Source organism: Prionailurus viverrinus, chromosome B3, assembly GCF_022837055.1.
Source record: "Prionailurus viverrinus isolate Anna chromosome B3, UM_Priviv_1.0, whole genome shotgun sequence".
NCBI classification, from domain to species: domain Eukaryota; kingdom Metazoa; phylum Chordata; class Mammalia; order Carnivora; family Felidae; genus Prionailurus; species Prionailurus viverrinus.
In genome coordinates, this window is record NC_062566.1 from 132,184,700 (window position 1) to 132,206,979 (window position 22,280).

Consider the following 22,280-nt stretch of genomic DNA (forward strand, 5'->3'; position numbering starts at 1 on the left):
CGAACTCACTAATCGTGAGATCATGACCTGAGATGAAGTCGTATACTCAATGGATTGGGCTCCACCTTCCCAGGTGCCCTGGGAAGAGAGTATTTTGAAAAGGAGACAGCGGTCAGCACTACTGAGTGCTTCTGAAGGTCAAATAAGAGGCAGATTGAAGTATGTCCATTGAATTGAATGACACAGAGGTCCCTGGTGACCAAAGTGGGACCTGGTTCAGTGCTGTGATAGGGTTGGACGACAGCTTCAGGAATATGCAAAACAGGTGTCTAACTAGGTGACAAGTAAACATAGGCAAGTAAACATAGGCAAATCAAAGAAGCTTGCTGTTGCATAGCTTCTAAGAATTCCTCAACAAGGTGAAATTGGTGACTGAATGATAAAAGACTCCCATTCTAATCTATCATTCTGTTACTTGCTATTTGTTTAACCTTGGGCAAGATAGGAAACTAAGCCTGTTTCCTAACTGCAACATGGTGGTTATGAGATAATATGTATAAGACTTCTAAAACAATACCCAGCACATAATGAACCCTCAATAAATATGAGGCTTTATTACAATCCTATTGGGCAATTTTTTATCCTATGTAGTTCTTGATCTCATTGATATGTTTATATTATATAATTATTGTTGCTAGGGATTTTCCTTAATATTTCTTTTGTTAATAAGAGGAAGGATCTCAGTAAAAAGCTTGATAAAGTCAAGGGCTTACCTGATTTTTGAAATGTGTGAATACTATAAGGACATAAGTAATTTTTTATTTTATTAAAATGTTTTGTTATTATTAAAAAATTTATTATGGAGGTATAGCTGACATACAATTATATTAGTTTCAGGTGTACAACATAGTGATTCAACAATTCTGTACATTACTCAGTGTTCACTGTGATAAATGTGGTTAACATCTGTCACTGTATAATATTATTACAATATTGTTGACTGTATTCCCTCTGCTGTACTTTTCATCTCTATGACTTATTTATTTTATAACTGGAAGATTCTGCCTCTTAATCCCCTTCACCTATTTTGCCCATCCTTCACTCTTCTTCCCTCTGGCACCCATCAGTTTGTTCTCTGTATTTATGAGTCTGTTTCTGTTTGTTTTGATTTTTAGGTTCCACATGTAAGTGAAATCATATGGTATTTGTCTTTCCTTGTCTGACTTATTTCACTTAGTGTAATATTCTCTGGTTCTGTCCATGTTTTCACAAATGACAAGATTACATTCTTTTCTATGGCTGAGTAATATTCCATTGTATATATTATATCCACATCTTTATCCATTCAGCTATTGATGGACATTTAGATTGTTGCCGTATCTTGGCTTTTGTAAATACTGTTGCAATAAACATAGGGTTACATGTATCTTTTCAAATTAGTGTATTTGTTTTCTTTGGGTAAATACCCAGTAGTGGAATTACTGAATCATATGGTATTTTTCTGTTTTATTTTATTTTATTTTTTATTTTTAAAAATTTACATCCAAATTATTTAGCATATAGTGCAACAAGGATTTTAGGAGTAGATTCCTTAGCGCCCCTTACCCATTTAGCCCACCGCCCCTCCCACAACCCCTCCAGTGGTGTTTTCTATTTTTAATTTTTTGAGAACATCCATATTGTTTTCCACAAGAGTTGTACCAATTTACATTCCCATTAATGGTGCACAAAGGTTCCCTTTCCTCCATGTCCTTGCCAATACTTGTTATTACTTGTCTTTGTGATGCTAGCAATGCTAACAGGTGTGAGGGTTAGCTCTTTGGGGTTTTGATTTGCATTTCTCTGATAATGAGTGATGTTGAGCATCTTTCCATGTGTCTGTTGGCTATCTGTGTGTCTGTTCAGGTCCTCTGCCCATATTTTAATAAAATTATTTGTTTTTTTGGTGTTGAATTGTGTGAATTCTTTTTATGTTTTGAGTATTAGCCCCTTATCAGACATATTACTTGCAAATATCTTCTCCCATTTAGTAGGTCGCCTTTTTGTTTTGTTGATGGTTTCCTTTAATGTGCAAAAGCTTTTTATTTTGGTGTAGGCCCATTTGTTAATTTTTGCTTTTGTTGTCCTTGCCTAAGGAGACAGATCCATAAATATGTTGCTAAGGCTGATGTCCAAGAGTTTATTGCCTATGTTTTCTTTTAGGAGTTTTATGGTTTTAGGTCTCACATTTATATATTTAATCCATTTTGAGTTTATTCTTATTTAATTTTTAAAAATTTTTAATGTTTATTTATTTTTGAGAGAGAGAGAGACAGTGTGAGCCAAGAAGGGGCAGAGAGAGAGAGGGAGACACAGAATCCGAAGCAGGCTCCAGGCTCTAGCTGTCAGCACAGAGCCCGATGCAGGGCTCGAACCCACGAACCGTGAGGTCATGACCTGAGCCACAGTCTGGCGCTTAACCAACTGAGCCACCCAGGTGCCCCATTTTGAGTTTATTCTTTTTAAAAAAAATACTTATTTGTATATTTTGAGAGAGAGAGAGCAGGCACACATGCGTGCACATGTGCACTCGTGCGCGCGCGCGCGCGCACACACACACACACACACACACACACACACACACACACATATGAGTTGGGGAGGGGCAGAGAAAGAGGGAGAGAGAATCCTAAGCAGGCTCCTGATGGGGGGCTCGATCCCAGGAACCATGAGATCATGACCTGAGCTGAAATCAAAAGTTGGGTGCTCAACCAACTGAGTCACCCAGGCTCCACCATTTTGAGTTTATTCTTATGTATCTGTAAGATAGTAATCCAATTTTATTCTTTTGGAAATAAGTAACTTCTAATTTAATGATTAGAGTGTAAAGTCATACTAATATATTTTATTATATCTCAAAGGATATTTTATCTAGTATTTACAATTCATGCTCAAATTATATTTTCTTCCTCACAGTGTATCATTGTCAATTATTGGAATGCCTCATGAAATATAAGCAAGAAGTCTGGAAAGTAAGTTTTGGGCCAAATTTAACTCATTGCCACAAACTTAATTTATATAATATAGTAAAAATTGTTTGCAAAACAAAGGTCAAATTTATTGGTGTCTTATTATTTTGGTGTGGTAGAACTTGGAGTTCTTTCCTCCCTGGTTAACTTACTATTTAAAGCAGAAATGTTACTTGACTAACACAGTAGCCTGACAGAAAAAGTAATTGAGTATCTCTTATTCTTATAATTTAGCAAATACTATATTACATGACAATTTTATTTAATTCGAAATGGTGCTCAAGAACCTGTCTTCTTTCAAATAGGAGATGTGAATTGTTATGAAATATGTTTTAGAAAACTATTTTTAAAATGCAGTGTTTGGCAAACTGGTTTATGCTATTCTAAAATCTTTCTTTAACGTTATCCTGGATAGAGAAGAATTTGTTAAAAGACAGTGTAGTTTTGCCCATTACCTGGAGGGCGAATTAGGGAGGGCTTATTTACAGAACCAATAAATGAATAATAAAAAATAATGTTTTAATGTGATCTCATCTGAGAAACAGAGGTAGGTAATGAGATGTCAGGGAAATTAACCACCCAACCCTTCTATTGGAATTTTCACTGCTTTGGTAATATTAAGTGAGCTGTTTTTATTTTTATTTGATGATGCTAAGTCAAAATATGCTTCCTGTTTCCTTTAGGATCTTTTGTACGTGATTGCCTATGGGCCTTCACAAGTGAAACCTCCGGCTGTACAAATGTTGTTCCATTACTGGCCCAATTTAAAACCTCCTGGGGCAATAAGTGAATACAGGGGCTTGCAGTACACAGGTAAGATGAGAATAAGCCCTGGGATGCCCCATTTTAATTCTCTTCGGCCACATTTGCCTCACCTACTTATTATTATTATTTTTTTTAGTCTTGCTGGATTATATTTATGTGCCTTGAGACATTGTCATAAACCCTTTCTGAAACTAGGTGTTATAAAATCAATTAATGAAAATCAATTTCGAGAGCATTTATGACATTGCAGCAAACAGCCTAAGTCTTAGTCTCATTCGCTGTACACCTGGCGTGGGTGTTAACTATCGCTAAGCTGAATCAAAGGTGTGAGCAGCGAGTATTGCCGCTGGTTTGCCCACCATTTAGCAAAACCTCAGCTGGCTAATTCTGCCTGGAGAAGACTTGCACGTTTGACATTACCAGTTCATACACTAAATAAAAATTAAGTGACTGTGAGAGCCTAGTTGGACAGGAAGAGTCAACAATTGGTGAATATTTGTGTAATAACCAAGAAGTAAACGTTGAATTTAAATGTAAAGATGTATATTTAACAAACAAACAAACAAACAAACAAACAAACAAACAAAAAAACACCTTGAGTCCTATTGTTTATGTTTGTATATTATAAAATCAAAGAAGGAACCTATGCTTAATGGAGTTTCTGATGTCCCTGCCTGCTCTGTCCCCCCACCTAGTTGTCTACATATTTTCATGAAAATAGGAGAAGTGGATATTTTGGCAAAGATAGCTTTTATTCAAATTATTGTGAGATTGTACATTGATCCTCTGAGAATCTCCTTCTTTCTTGGTATTACTTGTCTTTCCCATGATGATTTGAGGTGATTCAAAGGGGATTTAACTTAATTCAGGTGTCTGATTTATGTTCCTGATGAAAGCCGAGTGTTAAGAGATGTTAACACCTGTTTTTTGGGCTTTGATGGTCTCTGGTGGGCTTATTCTGAATTCAGAAAAAATAATATTGGCTTTAGTGGTGCAATAATATTAATTAAAGCAATGAAGGTAAATAGTGAGTATCTTTTAAAAAAATGGAAATTGGTATCATTGGTGTTTTAAATCATGGATAGTAGAGAATATTTAAATATTGTTAAGTGGATAATTTGAATATAAAAAAAGGAAAAAATTTGGAAGCACTAATAAAATACATGAAATGACTGGAATATTCAACTTCTCAATATATCCCTGCAATAAGCGTGACATGATGTATGAATGGGGAACCAGTATCGAATGAAATTTATTTGATAAATATTTGAAGAGTAACTATTATGTGCCAGGCACTGTTTGCTGATGCCGTAAGAACCGATTCAGAACCAGACCCCATGGAGCTTAATGCAGTCTGGATATGGAAACTGATTCACTTCTTCAACAAATGTTTATAGGGTGTCGACAGGTGTTATTCTAGGCACCGAGTGGTAAAGTGATGAAAACAGACTAAAATCACTGTGTGTGGACATTTCAGTTTTCCGGGGAAGACCAGGAAACTGCTTTACAGTGTAATAGGGGCTAAGGCAGAACAAATACAAAGAGCTATGGGAATATGCAGCAGGGGCCTCTGACCTCACCCTGAGGGTGGGCAAGTTTGGGGAGGGTTAAATTGTCATGTGTCATGTGTCACTCACATGTAAGCTGACACCTGAAAGATATGCACACTCTAGATGTCAAAGGGAGAAGGGATCATGAGTGGATAAAATGCAAATTTGAGGCAGGAGGAACACATGGGTTCAGACTTAGAGGCCAGAGATAGCATGATCCTATTTAGGAACCAGAAAGGGTTATGTGCAGCCAGACAATGGAGTGACAGGAGGAGAGCAGCTAGAGATAAGCAGAAAGGCTGGCAGGGCCTGTGAAGGAGTTGGGATTTTATCCTAACAGCAAAAGGAAACCACTGACAGGTTTTAAACGGAGAAGCCGCATGATGAGATTCGCCTGTTCAGAGCATCCCAGAAGCCTGGCAGGCTGACAGCAGCTTCCGTTTACCCCTGTGACCCTACCTGCTAGGAAGAGCCAGTCAACCATGTCTCCCCAGAATAGCTCAGTCTGTGTCTACTGAGATCAGAGCTGCTCTTTCATCTTTTCTTGGCCGATCTGAACAAGATGCCTGTGTCTACCGGCATCCATTCTTCAGTCCATTGCTGTGATTGTACTTCCGTCCACCTTCATTCTTTCAAGTGTGTCATTGTGTGCCTGCTACCTGCCAGGCACTGTCCAAGGCCCTGGGGTAGTGACTCTCTTGGAACCCCCATCCTAGTTGACCATGGCATTCTATGCAGGAAACAAGAGATCATGGGAAAAAAATGAATCATTCTGCTCCATGTATTACTATTGATCTAGAATGGCTGTCAGACATTGTTCTAGCTGCTTCTGTCTCACTTAATACTTTCACCTTATCCTGACTGAACACAGTTATGGACCAGCATTATATTGGGTTTTACAGACATTTTCTCAATTAATCCTCACAAAAATCTTGGGATGTAGGTTTTCTTATTTAAACATTATAGGTGACAAATGGGACACAGAGTTTGAGTAACATCCCTAAATTCACACAGAGAATAAGGGAGCACAGCTTGAATCTGGACTTACATTATGTTCATTGAAAACCCACATTTTTCTGTTCTAACAGTGTGACATCACTTCTTTGAATTCAGTTCTTTAATTAAACTTTAACAGGAGCATTAGAAATTTTCTATAACAGGGGCGCCTGGGTGGCTCAGTCGGTTGAGTGTCCTACTTCAGCTCAGGTCATGATCTCGTGGTTTGTGAGTTCGAGCCCCGCATGTGTGCTGACAGCTCAGAGCCTGGAGCCTGCTTCGGATTCTGTGTCTCCCTCTCCCCCTGCTCATGCTCTGTCTCTCTCTCTCTGTCTCTCAATAATAAATAAACATTAAAAATTTTTTTTTAAATAAAAAAAAAGAAATTTTCTACAACATCTGTCAAAATGAAAGATGCACTGAAGGGTATCATCAGTATTTAGTTGTTATCTGACTCTACATATACATTATTCTTAATAATAAAAGTTATATGGATACAGAATTTCATGGGCTTGGAAACTTAAATATGAAATACTTTCTTAGGGACCAGAAGCTTTTATATGCTTTCTGAGTGATTTATTTCTTTTTTAAAAAGTAAAATTAATTTTTTAAAAGGAAACATTGCTCTTAGAAAAATTATAGAACTATATAAGAAAGAAAAAAGAATACGACTACCCAGAGATGACCAGTGTTAACATTTTGGTGTGTTTGTCTCTAGTTTTTTGATATGTATTTTAAAACGAAATAGACCTCATATTGTATATAATTATACAAGGTTTCCCTCCCAAGCTTTCATTATGACATTTTTAAGATCAGAAAAGTTCAAAGAATAACACTATGAACATATCTATAGCCACCTAGATTTCATAATTGTTAGTAATTAGCCATTATTTTAACTTTATATATGTGTATATAAATTATTTGTTGTTTTTTAAGCATAGTAACATAGGAATAATTACAGCTGATGTGAAAATCAAATAGTGAGGATTTGGCAAGAAGCAATGTTTGCCTCTTTTGGGCTTATTACTATTTATCAACAACAAAAACTCCTTCAATTAGTTTGCTCATCGAATAGGAGTCTTAAAGATGCAAAAATTACAAGAAGTTTCTTGGCAATGGAAATAGCCATTCTGTTGTCCTATAACACTCTGCTTCTGTGGGGGAGAAAGAAATTATTGAGTCTTTTGTTTTTGTATGTGTGTGACAGTGTCTCAACTGGTAAGTAATTTAGGTCAGCACTGGTTGTTGTGTGGTTTTCCTCTGAACTATGGAACAAAAGATGTAGCACAGATCTACATTTCCAAGACAGTTTGTTGCCGAAGTGATAAAAATGAACTGAGAATAAGTACTACAAGGTTAGACTTTGGGCTAGGCTACCAGATATCTAACCTTACCTTAGTACAGTTAGATTCTTGAGTTGTATACAAGTAGAAGAAAGTCTACCAGTACTTTTATGTCATAATTTCTCCATTATTGACTTCTTATTTATCTTTTTGTTATTTTATCTCCACAAATTTAAAAAAGTATTTTAAACCTTTTGTATTTGTACTTTATACTCATATGGAAAAACACAGATTTTAGGTGTATGGGGAACATCTTGCACCATGTTTACCGCCATGATTACCTCCTCCTTCTACCCCAAAGGTCACCACTAAGTTGACCTCCAACATCCAAGATTAGTTTTGCCTATTTCTGAATTGTATATAAATGGAATCATACATTATTTGTGTGTGTGTGTCTGTGTGTATGTGCATGTGATTTGTCTATGGGTTGAGCATAACTGTGTTTTGTTCGTTTTTATTGCTACATATATTCTACAAAATTGATGTACTACAGTGTATGTATTGATTTTACTATTAATGGATATTTGGGTTGTTCCAACTTTTTGGCTATTATAAGTAATGCTGCTCTGAACATTCTTCTATGTATCTTTTGGTGTGTGCATGCACACATTTCTGTTAGATATATGCCCATGGTGGGATTGCTGGATCAAAGGGTGTGCACATATGTAATTTTTACATCTCCCCCACCCCAGCATATATCTAATTAGCATATATCTAATTTTAATGGATGATGGGAAACAGTTTTCCGAAAAGGGTTGTACTAAACTATATTCCTATTACCAGTATATGAGAGTTATTTTTGTCTATATTACACATTTGAGGCAATACTTGATTTGTTTTCAAAATTTTACCTTTTACATTTAGATGTATCTGAAATTAATTTTTCTGTATGGTGTGAGGTAACGGTCAATTTTTTCCTCTATGGATAGTCACTGGACTCAACATCATTTATTGAAAAGATTGACCTCTTCTTACTGCTTGGTACATTTTTATCATAAATCAAGTGTTTATTTAAGGATGGTTCTCTGGGGTCTTTATTTAGTTTAATTAGTATATTTTTCTTTTCCCCAAAGCCACACTGAATTAATGTAGTTTAATAATAAAACTTTATATCTTTCAGTGCAAGTCTTTCTTCCTTGTTATTATTTTTCTCTTCCTTGTCTCCCCCTGATTTCTCTTCTTCCTGTTCTTTCTCCTTCTCCTTATTTTCTTCTTCCTACTTCAAAGTTATTCCTAGCTATTTGCTAAGTTAAAGAGTTAAGTTAAACACACACGAACACACCTGAACTACTAGGATTTTGACAGACATTTCCTGGAATCTATAGATCAATATGGGGAACTGACTTCTTTATAGTATTAAATCTTCCAATCCATGTGCATAGCATATCTCATTTATTTAGACTTTCTTTAGTTTCCTTCAATGTTGTTTTACAGTTTTCTGTGTAGGTGGTTTACCTATATCTCATGTAGTGTGTTCCTAGGTATTTATTTTTTTGATGTTATTGTCAGTGATACATCTTTGAAAAATTAAACTTTCTAACTGTTTGTTGCTAGTATGTAGACATGCAGGTAATTCTTGTATATTGATTTTGTATCCAGAAACCTTGCAAAATCACTTTTTAATTATAATAATTTATTTGCAGTTAAAAAAATTCTGTGTGTGCAATTATATTACTGCTAAATAATAGCAATTTAATGTCTCCTTTTCGATCCTTAAGTCTTTTATGTCTGTTGACTTATTGCACTGGCTGAAACCTCCTTTGCTATGCTGAGTTTCGAGTTCATGGTTTCTTCTTTGACCCATGGGTCATATAGAAGGATGATGATTGATTTCTAAACATATGGGGATTTTCCTTGTGAAATTTTGTATTGATTTATAGTTTGATTCCTCTGTGGCCAGACAACATACTTTGTATTATTTCATTTCTTTAACACTTTTTACACTTTCTTTAGGGTTGAGCCATGGTTATTTTGTAATGTTCTGTATACTTAAAAAACAGCTCTTGTATTTGGTAGTTGTTTGCTACTATGTTCTATATATGTCAAATAAATAAAATTTGTTAATTGTGTAGTTTAAAACTTCTATATCCTTATTGCATCTTTTCTTCTATTGGTTACCAAGGGTAGAATTTTAAAATCTCCTACTATGACTGTGGATTTGTGTATTCCTCTTTGTAGTTCTGCCGATATGTGCATTATTGGGTGCTTACAAATTTAGAATGCAATATTTATTTTTTTCCAACGTTTATTTATTCTTGAGAAACTGAGAGAGACAGAATGTGAGTGGGGAGGGGCAGAGAGAGAGGGAGACACAGAATCGGAAGCAGGCTCCAGGCTCTGAGCTGTCAGCACAGAGCCTGACATGGGCTTGAACTCACAGACTGTAAGAGCATGACCTGAGCTGAAATCAGATGCTTAATTGACTGAACCACTGAGACTCCCCAAGAATGCAATATTTTCTAGTGAATTGAAACTTATATCATTATGAAATGTATGTCTTATTTCTAGCAATGCTTATTTGTGTTAAAATCTACTTTGTCTTAGACTAATATAACTATACCAGCTTTCATGAATATAGCTGTACCAGCTTTCATGAGTGTTTGCATACTAAAACTTTCCACCCTTTTATTTTCAACCATTTTACATTCTTATATTTCATGTGTGTCTTCTGAGCAGCATAGAGTTCTATATTTTAAAGTCAATTTTCATGATTTTTGCCTTTGTTTGGAGCACCTAGTCCATATATATACGATATAATTACTGGCATATTTCATTTTAAATTCACGATTTTTCTGTTTGCTTTCTATTTCTCCTGCCTTTTCTGTGTTCCCTTTTTTTCTCTCCCTTTTGCCTCTTTTGCACTGATTGAGTATATTTAAGTATTCTGTCTTTGTCTTATTGAATTATTCAATCTTCTGTAGTCTTTTAATTATTACCCTAGAGATTATACCATGCATTCTTGACATATCAGTGTCTAGTATAAAATAGTACTTTTACCGTTTCCTGTAAAATGACAGATGATTTTAACTTTTTTTTTTTAGCCCTTCCAAACTTCCATGCTATATTCTCTATTTTTTATAATTTTACAGCATGTAATTATTATTGGTCCTCGCAGCCAATATTCATTTGATTTTCTTTTTTCTGGCTCCCACTGCCCCTTTTTATATTTCTAAGCTCCCATCTGGGATTTACTTATTTTTCCTTAATAATACGTTTTTATATTTCCTTTAGTGCCCTTCTACTGGGGATAAATTTTCTCAGTGTTTGTTTGAAAACATCTTTATTTTGCCTTTATTTTTTAAAGCTATTTTCTTAGTATATAGAATTCTATAACAGTGATTTTCTTTTCACACTTTGAAGATATTTCATGATCTTCTCATGTTCATTGTTTCTATTGAGAAGTCAGCTGTCATTGTTGCTCTTTTGAAGGTAAATTGCCTTTTGTATTTTGAATTTTTTTCTATTTCGTTGAAATTTAAAAAATATCTTTTCCCAGTTTTATTGAGAAATAATTGACATACATCATTGTAAGAGTTCAAGGCATACAGCATGATGGTTTCATTTACATATATTGCTGTTATTAGAGTAGCTTCAGCTAACCTCCATCATCTCATATAGATATAATATAAAGAAAAGAAAAGAGAAAAAAAAAGAAAAATATTCTCCTTGTATTGGGAACTCTTAGGATTCACTCTCAACAACTTTCCTACATATCATCTGGCAGTGTTAACTGTATTCATCATGTTTTACATCACATCCCTACTACTTATGTGTCTTATAACTGAAAATTTGTACTTTTTGACCACCTTCCTCTAATTCCTCCTCCCCACCCCACCTCTGGTAACCATGTCTGATCTCTTTTTCTCTTTTTCTATGATCCCACATATAAGTGAGATCATACAGTATTTGTCTTTCTCTGTCTGACCTATTTCACTTAACATAATGCCTTCAAAGTCCATCCATGTTATTGCAAATGATAGGATTTCCTCATTTTTAATGGGCTAAATAATATTCCATTGTGTGTGTATATCACAACTTTACCCATTCATCTATTGGTGTGCACTTAAGTTATTTCCATGTCTTGGCTATTGTAAATAATGCTGCTCTTTTACATTCATGCAGATATCTTTTTGAGTTAGTGTTTTTGTTTCCTTTGGATATATTCCCAGAGGTAGACTTGCTGGATCATATGATAGATTTATTTTTAATTTTGGGGGGATACTCCATATTGTTTTCCTTAGTGGTTGTACCAATTTACAGTTTGACCGACAGTGCAAGGAATCCTTTTTCTCTACATCCATGTTAACATTTATTATCTCTTGTCTGTTTGATCATGGCCATTCTAACAGGCATGAGATGATACCTCACTGTGGAATTTGCATTTCCCCAGGGACTAGTGATGTTGAGCATCCTTTCGTGCGCCTGTTGGCCTTTTGTATATCTGCTTTTAAAAAATGTCTATTCAGCTATTCAAGTCCTTTGTACATTTTTTAAATTGGGCTATTGTATAGATTCTTTATGTATTTTAGATTCTAATCCCTTATCAGGTATAAGGTTTGCAAATATTTTTTTCCATTCCGGAGGTTGTCTTTTCACTTTGTTGTTTCTTTTGCTGTACAGAAGCTTTTTAGTTTGAGGTAGTCTGATTTTGTTGCTTATGCTTTAGGTGTCATATCCAAAAAATCATTACCAAGACCCATGTTAAGGAGCTTTATTCCTATGTTTCCTTCTAGGAGTTTCGTGGTTTCAGGTCTTACATTTAACTCCTTAATCCATTTTGAGTTAACATTTGTGAGTAGTATAAGATTGTGGTTCAGTTTCATTCTTTTATATATGAATGTCAAATTATACCAGCACCATTTTATTGAAGAAATTGTCTTTGTCCATTGAAGTATTCTTGACTACCTTGTCAAATATTAGTTGGCTGTATACGTTTCAGTTTATCTCCTGGCTTTTGATTCAGTTTCATTGGTTTATTTGTCTGTTTCTATGCAGTACCATACTGTTTTGATTACTATAGCTTTATAATATAGTTTGAAATCAGGGCGTGTGTTGCCTCCTATTTTGTTCTCCTTTCTTAGGCTTTCTTTGTCTATTTGGGGTCTTCTGTGGTTCCATATATATTTTGGGAGTGTTTTTTCTACTTCTGTAGAAAATGCCATTGGAATCTCGATAGGGGTTGCATTGAATCTATAGATGGCTTTTGGTAGTAGTGATAGTATAATAATTATTCCTCCAATCCATGGACATGCAATACCTTTCTATTTGTGTCTTTGGTTTCTTTAATTATTGTCTTACAGTTTTCTGCTTAGAGATTTTTCACCTCTCTGGTTAAATTTATTCCTAATAATGTTATTGTTTTTGATGCTATTGTAAATGGGATCAGTTTTTTAAATTTCTTTTTCAGAAAGTTCATTGTTAATGTATAGAAATGTTACTTATTTTTATATGTTAATTTTTGTATCCTGCAACCTTATTGAATTCATTGGTTAGATATAGCAGATTTTTGGTTGAGTCTTTAGGATTTTCTATATAAAAATCATGTCACCTGCAAATAGGGATAATTTTACTTCTTCCTTTCCAATTCTGATACCTTTTATTTCCTTTTATTGCCTGATTGCTCTAGCTAGGATTTCCAGTACTATGTTGAATAGGAGTGGTGAGAATGGGCACCCTGTCTTGGTCCTGATCTTAGGGGAAAGGTTTTCAACCTCTGATTGCTGAGTATGTTGTTAACTGTTGGGCTTGTCACATATGGCCTTTAGTATATTGAGATGTTTCTGGCATGTAGTTTAAGACTTTTTATCATGAATAGATGTTAAATTTTGTCGAGGGCTTTTTATGTGTCTATTGAAATGATCATATGATTCTTTTCTTTCATTCTATTAAGTGATGTATCACATTAATTGATTTGCATATGTTGAGTGATCCTTGTATCCCAGGGATAAATCCTACTTGATCATGGTAAATGATACTTTTATTAGCTACTGAATTTGGTTTGCTAGTATTTGCTAGTATTGCTGACAATTTTTGCTTCTATATTATTCAGGGATATTGGCCTATAGTTTTCTTTTCTAATAGTGTCTTTTCTGGTTTTGGTATCAGGATAATACTGGCCTCATAAAATGAGTTTGGGAATGTTCTGTCCTCTTTGATTTTTTTTGGAAGTGTTTGAGAAAGATTGGTGTTTTCTTCTTTAAATGTTTGGGAAAAGTCATCAGTGAAGCCATTTGTTTCTGGGCTTTTGTTCATTGGGCGATTTTTGATTACTAATTCAATCTCCTTACTAATAGTCTATTCAGATTTTTTATTTCTTTTTGATCCAGTCTTGGTAAGTTGTATGTTTCTAAAAATTTTTCCATTTCTTCTAGGTTGTCCAGTTTGTTGACATACAGTTGTTCACAGTAGCCTCTCACGATCCTTTGTATTGCTGGGGTATCAGTTATAATGTCTCTTTTTTCATTTAAAATTTTGTTGATTGGGGTCTTCTCTCTTTTTTCCTTGGTTAGTCTAGTTAAGGATTTGCTAGTTTTGTTTATCTTTTCAAAGAACCAACTCTTAGTTTGGTTAATCTTTTCTATTGTTTTTCTGTTCTTTATTTCACTTATTTTTGCTCTACTCTTAATTATTTCCTTTCTTCTGCTGACTTGAGGCTCAGTTTTTTTTCTTTTTCTAGTGGAGTTAGGTTTTTTATTTGTGATTTTTCTTGCTTCTTAATGTAGGCATTTATTACTGTGAACTTCCCTTTTAAAACTGCTTTTACCACATCTCATAGGTATGTTTCCATTTGTGTCTCAGGAAACTTTTATTTCCCCTTTAATTTCTTCTGTGACCCATTGGTTGTTCAAGAGAGTGTTGTTTAATTTCCATGTGTTTATGATTTTTCCATTTTTCTTCTTGTTACTGATTTCTAGTTTCATGTTGTTGTGGTCAGAGAAGGTATGTGGTATGATTTCAATCTTCTTGAATTTGCCAAGACTTGTTTTGTGGCCTGTTTCTCTATATATGTGGCTTGTTTATATGATCTAGCTTGGAAAATGTTCCATGTGTGCTTGGGAAGAAAGTGTATTATACTGTTGTTGGATAGAATGTTCTGTCATGTTCATTTGGCCTATAGTGCTCAAATATGCAGTTCTTTATTGATTCTGTCTGGATGATCTATCCATTGCTGAGAGTAGGTTTTCTTTATTTTTTTTTATTTTTTATTTTTTCAGTAGCTTTACTATGATACATCTAGTTGTGATATTATTTATGTTTGTCTTTTTGGGAGGTTCATAGGACTTCTTGGCTTGATATCTCTTATCAGTTTTGGGAAATTGTCAGGCATTATCTCTCTTTTGTTGGTGTGTGTAATACTTTATTTAAAGGCATATTCCATATATAGCAAGGTGCACAAGTATCAAGTGCATGGCTGGATCAATTTTGACAAATGTATAATGCTCATTTAATCATTACCCACATAAACATAATAGAATGTTTCCATCACCCCAGAAAGTAATGGCATGACTCTTAACAGTTAATGCCTTTTCTTCCACTCTGATGTAGTCACTACTCCTGTTTATGTATAATTCCTATATTCATATAATTCAGGGATTTATATAAGTAGAGATCAAAGTATGTATTCTTTTATTTCTGACTTCTTCGCTCAACATAATGTTTCTGAGATTAATTTGTATTGTTGAGGATATTAGTAGTTCTTTTTATTGTTAAAATTAAGTATTCCACTGCATGAACATACCACAATTTTGTTTTGTTTTGTTTTGTTTTCAACTCTGATATTGATGTACATTTGGTTTGTTTTAAGTTTATGGCCAACATACATGAAGCTGCTATGAACGTTTTATACAAATCTTGTGTGGGCATATGCATTCATTTTTTTGGGGTATATACTTCTAAAAGTGGAATTGCTGGGTCATAGGGTTTATAAGAAAATTCTAAACAGCTCTGTAAAGTGTTTATGCCATTTTATATTTCACTCAACAATGTATGAGAGTTTCAGATACTATACACCCTTGCTAACACTTTGCAGTGTTTTAAATTTTAGCTATTCTGGGGGGGGGGGTGTATCTCATTGTGGTTTTAATTTGCATTTCCTGGGTGACTGATGTGGAGTATTTTTTCATATGCTTATTGGTCATTTAGATATTTTATTTTATGAAGTACCTGCTAAAATCTTTTGCATAGGCATTAATTGGATTGTTTGCCTTTTTTTTTTAAATCTTTATTTATTTTTGAGAGAGAGACAGCGTGTGAGCAGGGGAGGAGCAGAGAGAGAGGGAGACACAGAATGCGAAGCATGCTCCAGGCTCCAAGCTGTCAGCACAGAGCCTGACGCGGGGCTCGAACTCACGAACTGTGAGATCATGACCTGAGCCGAAGTCTGACGCTCAACCGACTGAGCCACCCAGGCGCCCTTGTTTGCCTTTTTTATTATTGTTATACAGCTGTTTTTTTATGTCGTTTGGTAGGAGTCATATGTTAGATTTATATATTACAAATATTTTCTTTCAATCTAGGATTGCTGTTTTACTCTCCTAACAGTGTCTTTTGATGAGCATGAGTTTTAAATTTTGATAAACTAAAATTTATCATTTTTTCATTTATGGTTAGTGACTTTTTGTTCTAAGAAATATGTACCTTCTCCAAGGTCATGAAGATAGTCTCCCTTGTTTTCTTTTGGAAGCTTTTAGTTCAGCTTGCACATTTAGGTGTATGCTTCATTTAAGTTTAATTTTTTTTTTTTAACATTTATTTACTGTTGAGAGAGCACAAGCAGGGGAGGGGCAGAGAGAGAGGGAGATACAGACTCTGAAGCAGGCTCCAGGCTCTGAGGTGTCAGCACAGAACCTGATGCGGGACTGGAACCCACAAACCGCTAGATCATGTCCTGAGCGGAAGTCGGACACTTAACCAACTGAGCCACCCAGGCTCCCCCATTTAAGTTTAATTTTTGTGTGTGGTAGGTATGATTCATTTATTTCCTTATGGTTTGTTCTAGCACCCGTTGTTAAAAAGTTTATCCTTTTTCTTATATTGGCTTATATTGGCCTCTTGGTCATATATATGTGAGTATATTTCTGGAGTCTATTTTGTTTCATTGATCTGAATACCAGTACAAACTATGTTAAATAATTTGGCTTTATAGTCTTGAAGTCAGATACTGCAAGTCTGTTTTTCTTCTTTGATCATCTTCCCTATTTTATGTCTAATGCATTTCCATATAAATTTTAGTATCGGCTTTCATTTCTGCAAAAATGATTCTGCTGAGATTTTGATCTGTATTGTGTTAAATCTGTAAATCTATTAGGAAAAATTTGACATTGCAAAAATATGTTTTCTAATCCATGAACATGATATATTTCTTCATTATTTAAGTCTTCATTATTTAAGTCTCTCAACAGTGTTCTGTAGTTTTCAGTATAGGATTTTTGTATTTCTTTTGTTAAATTAGTTGCTAGATATTTGATTTTTTTTGTTGCTGTTGTAAGTGGCATTATTTAAAATATTAATTTCCATTTGTTTATTAACAGTATGCAGAAATTCAGTTGATTTTTGCATATTCATCTTTATCCCATGACTTTGCTAAATTCAGTTATTAGTTCTAGTAGTTTGTTGGTTAGTCGGATTTTCTATATAAATGTGGTCATCTGTAAAGACAAATTTGCTACTTTCTAATTTTGTTAACATTTATTGTTGTTTGTTTGTTTCATTGCCTAGCACTTTCAGAACAATGTTGAATAGAGGTGGTAAGAATGGCCACCATTGCTTTGCTCCTAACTTTAGGGAATATTTCACCATTAAGTGTGGGTTTAGCTCTCGGGTTTTGCAGATATCCTTTATGGTCAGTTTGAAGACATTTTGTTTTATTTCCAGTTGATTGAGAGCTTTATCCAGGAAAGGTGTTATTTTTTTTTTTTACAAATACTTAGATGAACTAAAACAAGAACAACAGAGAAGAAAACAATAATAGTTATGTATTTCATTGCTTTCTACCCTCTTTACTATTTTCTTCCTTTTCTTTTTTTGAATTTAATTTTCTCTTCTTTCTTTTCCCTAGCTTCTTGAAGTGAAAGCTTAAATTGTTGGCTTTCAACATTAATTTTTTTCTAATTTTCCATTTAAGGTTATCAGTTTCCCTCTAAGCTCTACATTAGCTGTATCCCACAAATTTTGGTTTGTTGTGTTTTTACAATCATTGATTTAAAAATATTTAAAAATTTCTAGTGCTAGATCTTTCTTTGCCTGTGTTATTTAGAAGAATCTTTTCAGGTATTTGGGTTCTAATAATTTTTTGTTTTGATTTCCACTGTAATTGCACTGTAATCTGAATTTTTTTAAGACTTCAAAGATGTCATTCCATTGTTTCTGATAATGAAACAAATTATCAGACAGAAATTAGACATCATTCTTATGATTGTATCCCTAAATGTAATATATTTTTTCTCTGCCTCTTTTTTTCTTGATTTTCAGTGCTTCGTAATGATACTAAATTTCATATAGTTTCATTATGATCTGCTTAAGAGTAAAGGTCTTTTTATTTATTCTATTTGAGATTCGTTGAGCTTCTTGAATCTGTGGTTTCATGTTCTTCTTCAGTGTTGGAAAAATGTTGGTTGTTATCCTCTACAGGTATTTATTGTGCCCTTTCTTTGTTACCTCTCATCTTAGGATTAAAAAAAATATTTTCTATTGTTTCAGAGGTCTCAGGTATTCCATCCCCCACTGCCCTGCTTTTGGGGAGGGGGGAAAGTTTGTCTGTGCTTTAGTTGGGTTTATATTAATCTGTCCTCATGTTTACTAATGCTTTCTTCTTCTGTGGCCAATATTTCTTAAAAGTTATATATATTCATCTTTCTGTGCTACACTCTGAATCTTGCTTCTGACTTGTCTTCCTGTTCACTAATCCTTTAGCCTCCCGATTGTATTTTTAGTTTTGTTCACTGTATTTTTAAGTTCTAGAATTTCCATTTGGTGCTTTAAAAAAGAAATTCCAATTCCTTGTTGATATTTTTAAACTTGTCTTTTACTTTATAGAACATATTAAGCATAGTTATTTGAAAGTTAGTTGGTTTCTGATAACTCAATTTTTGAATCTCTGAAAATTCTGATTTTATTGTTGTTTCTTTTGTTTACTTGTCTTGTGTGTGTGTGTATAAATTTATTCATTCATTATTTATACATATATATATATATTTATATTTGTATATGTTATAAATTGTGTGCAAGCCAATAGAAAAACTATAGAGCTAATTTGAGGTTTAGAAGATTATATTTCTTCAAACAGGATTTGCTTTTGCTTCTGGAAATTTTGAGGCTATGGACATTAGCAATCCAGGTCACTTTAGTGCAGCTTAAAAAAAGAAGACCTATGATCCATTCTTGAGATGATTTGAGGCTGGTTCTCAGTCCCTTTGAGGGTTGGTCTAATTCTGGTTCCCCTTTACTCTATGGTGTGGCCTTTTGAGACCTCTGCCCATGTCCTAGGGGGATTTTTAGGTCTCCCATTTTCAATTTTTGTTCCCCAACTTCAAATAGTTTGTTGAAATCTGTTCATCTTGTGGGATTGCATATAGAGAAATAGGTAAAGAAGGAGGTGTGGCATCAAATGCCAGGTCCACCTTTTGATGATTCCTTCTTTTTTTGGATCATGGCCCCTTAACACCCCCCCTAAAGTTCTCTGTTTTTGTTGTTGTTGGTTTTGCTTTTAATCTTGTCCAGTTTTGTAATTGTTCTCAGTAGGAGAATCAGCTTAAATTAATTTGTCTGTCATTTTTGGGGAAATGGAACCTAAACTTTTTTCTTGTAATATTTTCAAGAGTGGAATGTAGGTCATATGTATTTTTTGAGTTTAGGCATATTTAAGAATGTCTTTCTATTTCTTCACACATGAAAGAAGACTGCTTCACTGTGAAAAATATGTAAATATTGCTTCATTATTTTCTGGCATTTAGAATTATAGAAGACAAATCTTAGACAAGTGTGATCTGTCTGTTATAGAAATCCTTTTGGTCGTTCTTAATTCTTGGAGATTTACTTATTAAAAGGCTTTGCTTAAGTATCTTTATGTATGAGTATCTTTTTATTGACTTTCACCAATAATGTTAAGAATGCTTTCAGATCCCTTTTCAATCTTTTTTAGGAAATTTTTCATTAATTAAATTTTAAATTATTGCTTTTTCAAGTTGGTATGTCCTGCAGGAATACCTATAATTCATAGGTCAAATTTCATTTTCTGTACTGTGTAGCTATTCTAACCACTATTTCCCATACATTTATCTTCTATATTATTAGCTTCTCAGGTTGGTTTACTGTGTAACTTATTTGACTCCCCCCACCCCCCAATCAGCTCTATTTATTGCTTTGAATTAGGATTTCTAATTCTGCTATTTCATTTTTAGTTTATTTATACTTATCATATCTCTTGTCCAAATTCCTTTTTATCTCATTCTGTTAGCTTCCCATCTCACCATGAATTTCTGTGACTTTCTACTTCTGTTTTTATAGAGGCCATGTGTTCTTACATCAAGTTGCAGATGCTATAATACCTTCCTAAAATATTTTGACTCATAGACTAGATAATTTTCAGACATGTTTTCTCTCAAGTGTCTGCATAATATTTCCATTCCTTTGAAGTATATGTTTGGTTGGTTCTTCACTTTTTTCTTTTTAACATCAATTTTGCTGGTCCCATTAGTGGCCAGGTGAGTATGGACTGTGCCTCATGGTGGTGCTGTCCTGGCCCATGCAGCAGCCAGATGGGCCTGAACCAGGACTTAAGTCCCACCAGTGGGGACCATCTTGTGCATGGCTTCCATCTCTTCACCCTAAGGGTGCAGAGGCCTGTGCCAGGCTAGGGCTGTTGGGTCTCTTGGGCCAGATGCACATGTATCTTTGCCTAAGGGTGCCCCACTTGTGTGAATGAGGAGGCTGTGGCCAGGCGACTGGACCACTGGCCACCCCTGAAGCATCAGCTAGATCGTCATGTGGCCTGGTTGCTATGTTCATTCCATATATGTGCAAAGATGCAAGCCAGGCTACGTGGGTGCAGTCCTGACTCCAGCATGACCTCGCTCCATGACCTTGTCAAGTTACTTACACTCTCTGTGCTGGATCTGTGACCTTTGAGGATATGGCCATTGACTTAACACTGGAAAAGTGGCAGCAGCTTGATCCTGCTTAAAGGACTACCTTTGGGGATGTGAGGCTAGGGAAATATAAGAACTTCACATCAGTGGGATGCTCAGTTTCCATGTCAGATATGATCTTCACATTGGAGTCAGGAGGACAGCTGTGGATAGTAGGGGAAGGAACACCACCTCCAGGTTGTCCAGGAGATGACTAGGAAATTGGTAATCAAATAGGAATGCACCAAGAATTTAAGGAGACTTTTGAATCAAGTGAATTTTGTTTATGATGAAGCACCTACTAAGCAGAAAGTCTATGAATATGAAGCTTTTGCAAACATATTTCATCTCAGTGTAAACATTGTCCCATCCAGACAAAAACTCCATGAACATGTCTTAGGTGGAAGGAGTTTGAAAGATAACTTAGATTTACTTAATTTAGAAGAAAGAAGCTTTCTGAATTTAATGGAGTGAGAAATTATTCAACTATAATTAATTTCAAATTACCCATGAAAAAAACTGATACAGGTAAGAAAACCTTATGAATGAGGGCAAGTATTTGGTCAGAAGTCATGCCTGATTGGACACCAGAGAGTCCATCCTGGAGAGAAACCCTATGGATGTAATAAGTGTGAGAAAGTCTTTACTGATTGATCATCCTTTACTAGACACATGAGATCTCAGGCAGGTGAGAGACACTATGAATGCAAATTCAGCCAGAAAGCCTTTAGCAGAAAAACCTCATTATATACCAGATAATTCAAACTAGAGAGAAACTCTATGAGTGTGGAAATGCCTTCAGTAATAGTTCTTATTTTAATAGGCATGAAAAAAATGCATACTGGTAATAAATCCTATAAATGTAATGAATGTGGGGTGCTGTTCAGTGTGTGGTAGGTTGTTATACCAGCCCCAAAAGACTAAGACATCATTATTCAATACAAACTTCAAATCATCAAAATTACTTTGGCAATAAGAATTCTGAAATTTTGTTTTTTTTCTGAACTTGCATCAGTTAAAATTCCTTTGTGTTGGAAATAACAGAATGTTGAAACTGACTTAAGCAACAAAAGGAACTTTATTGGTACATATCACAAGAAAGTCCAGTATAGCTACCTTTTTTTTTTTTTTTTTTTTTTTTTTGAGAGAAAGAGCAAGTGAGCATTAGCAGGGGAGGAACAGAGGGAGAGAGAGAGAGTTTCAAGCAGGCTTCATGCCCAGCATAGAGACTGACACAGGCCTCGATCTCACAACCATGAGATCATGACCTGAGTGGAAACCAAGAGTTAGATGCGTAACCAACTGAGTCACCCAGGCACCCCAGTATAGCTATTTAAAATGGAGAGAGAGATAATTTGACATCTTGAGAAAAGACTCAAAATTGAGTCTTCCGATTGACGAACATGGCATATCTAACCATTTATTTAGGCCTTGTTTAATTTGTGTCAGCAGTATTTTCTAGTTTTCAGTGTATAGGTCTTACAGATATTTTGTTAAAGGTATTCCTAAATGTTTTGTGGGTTTTGATACTGTTGTAAATAGTATTTAAAAATT

General features: G+C 34.7%; 1 protein-coding gene across 9 annotated transcripts in view; it reads left to right on the top strand.

The window, feature by feature from the left end:
- Positions 1-22,280, top strand: part of UNC79 (unc-79 homolog, NALCN channel complex subunit) — a 226,044-nt gene that overhangs the window by 28,829 nt on the left and 174,935 nt on the right. For all 9 annotated transcript variants that reach the window (XM_047864606.1, XM_047864607.1, XM_047864609.1 and 6 more), the window contains 2 exons: positions 2,896-2,951; positions 3,632-3,761. In XM_047864606.1, coding sequence (XP_047720562.1) covers positions 2,896-2,951; positions 3,632-3,761 — 186 coding nt within the window. The remainder of the gene's footprint in view (positions 1-2,895; positions 2,952-3,631; positions 3,762-22,280) is intronic.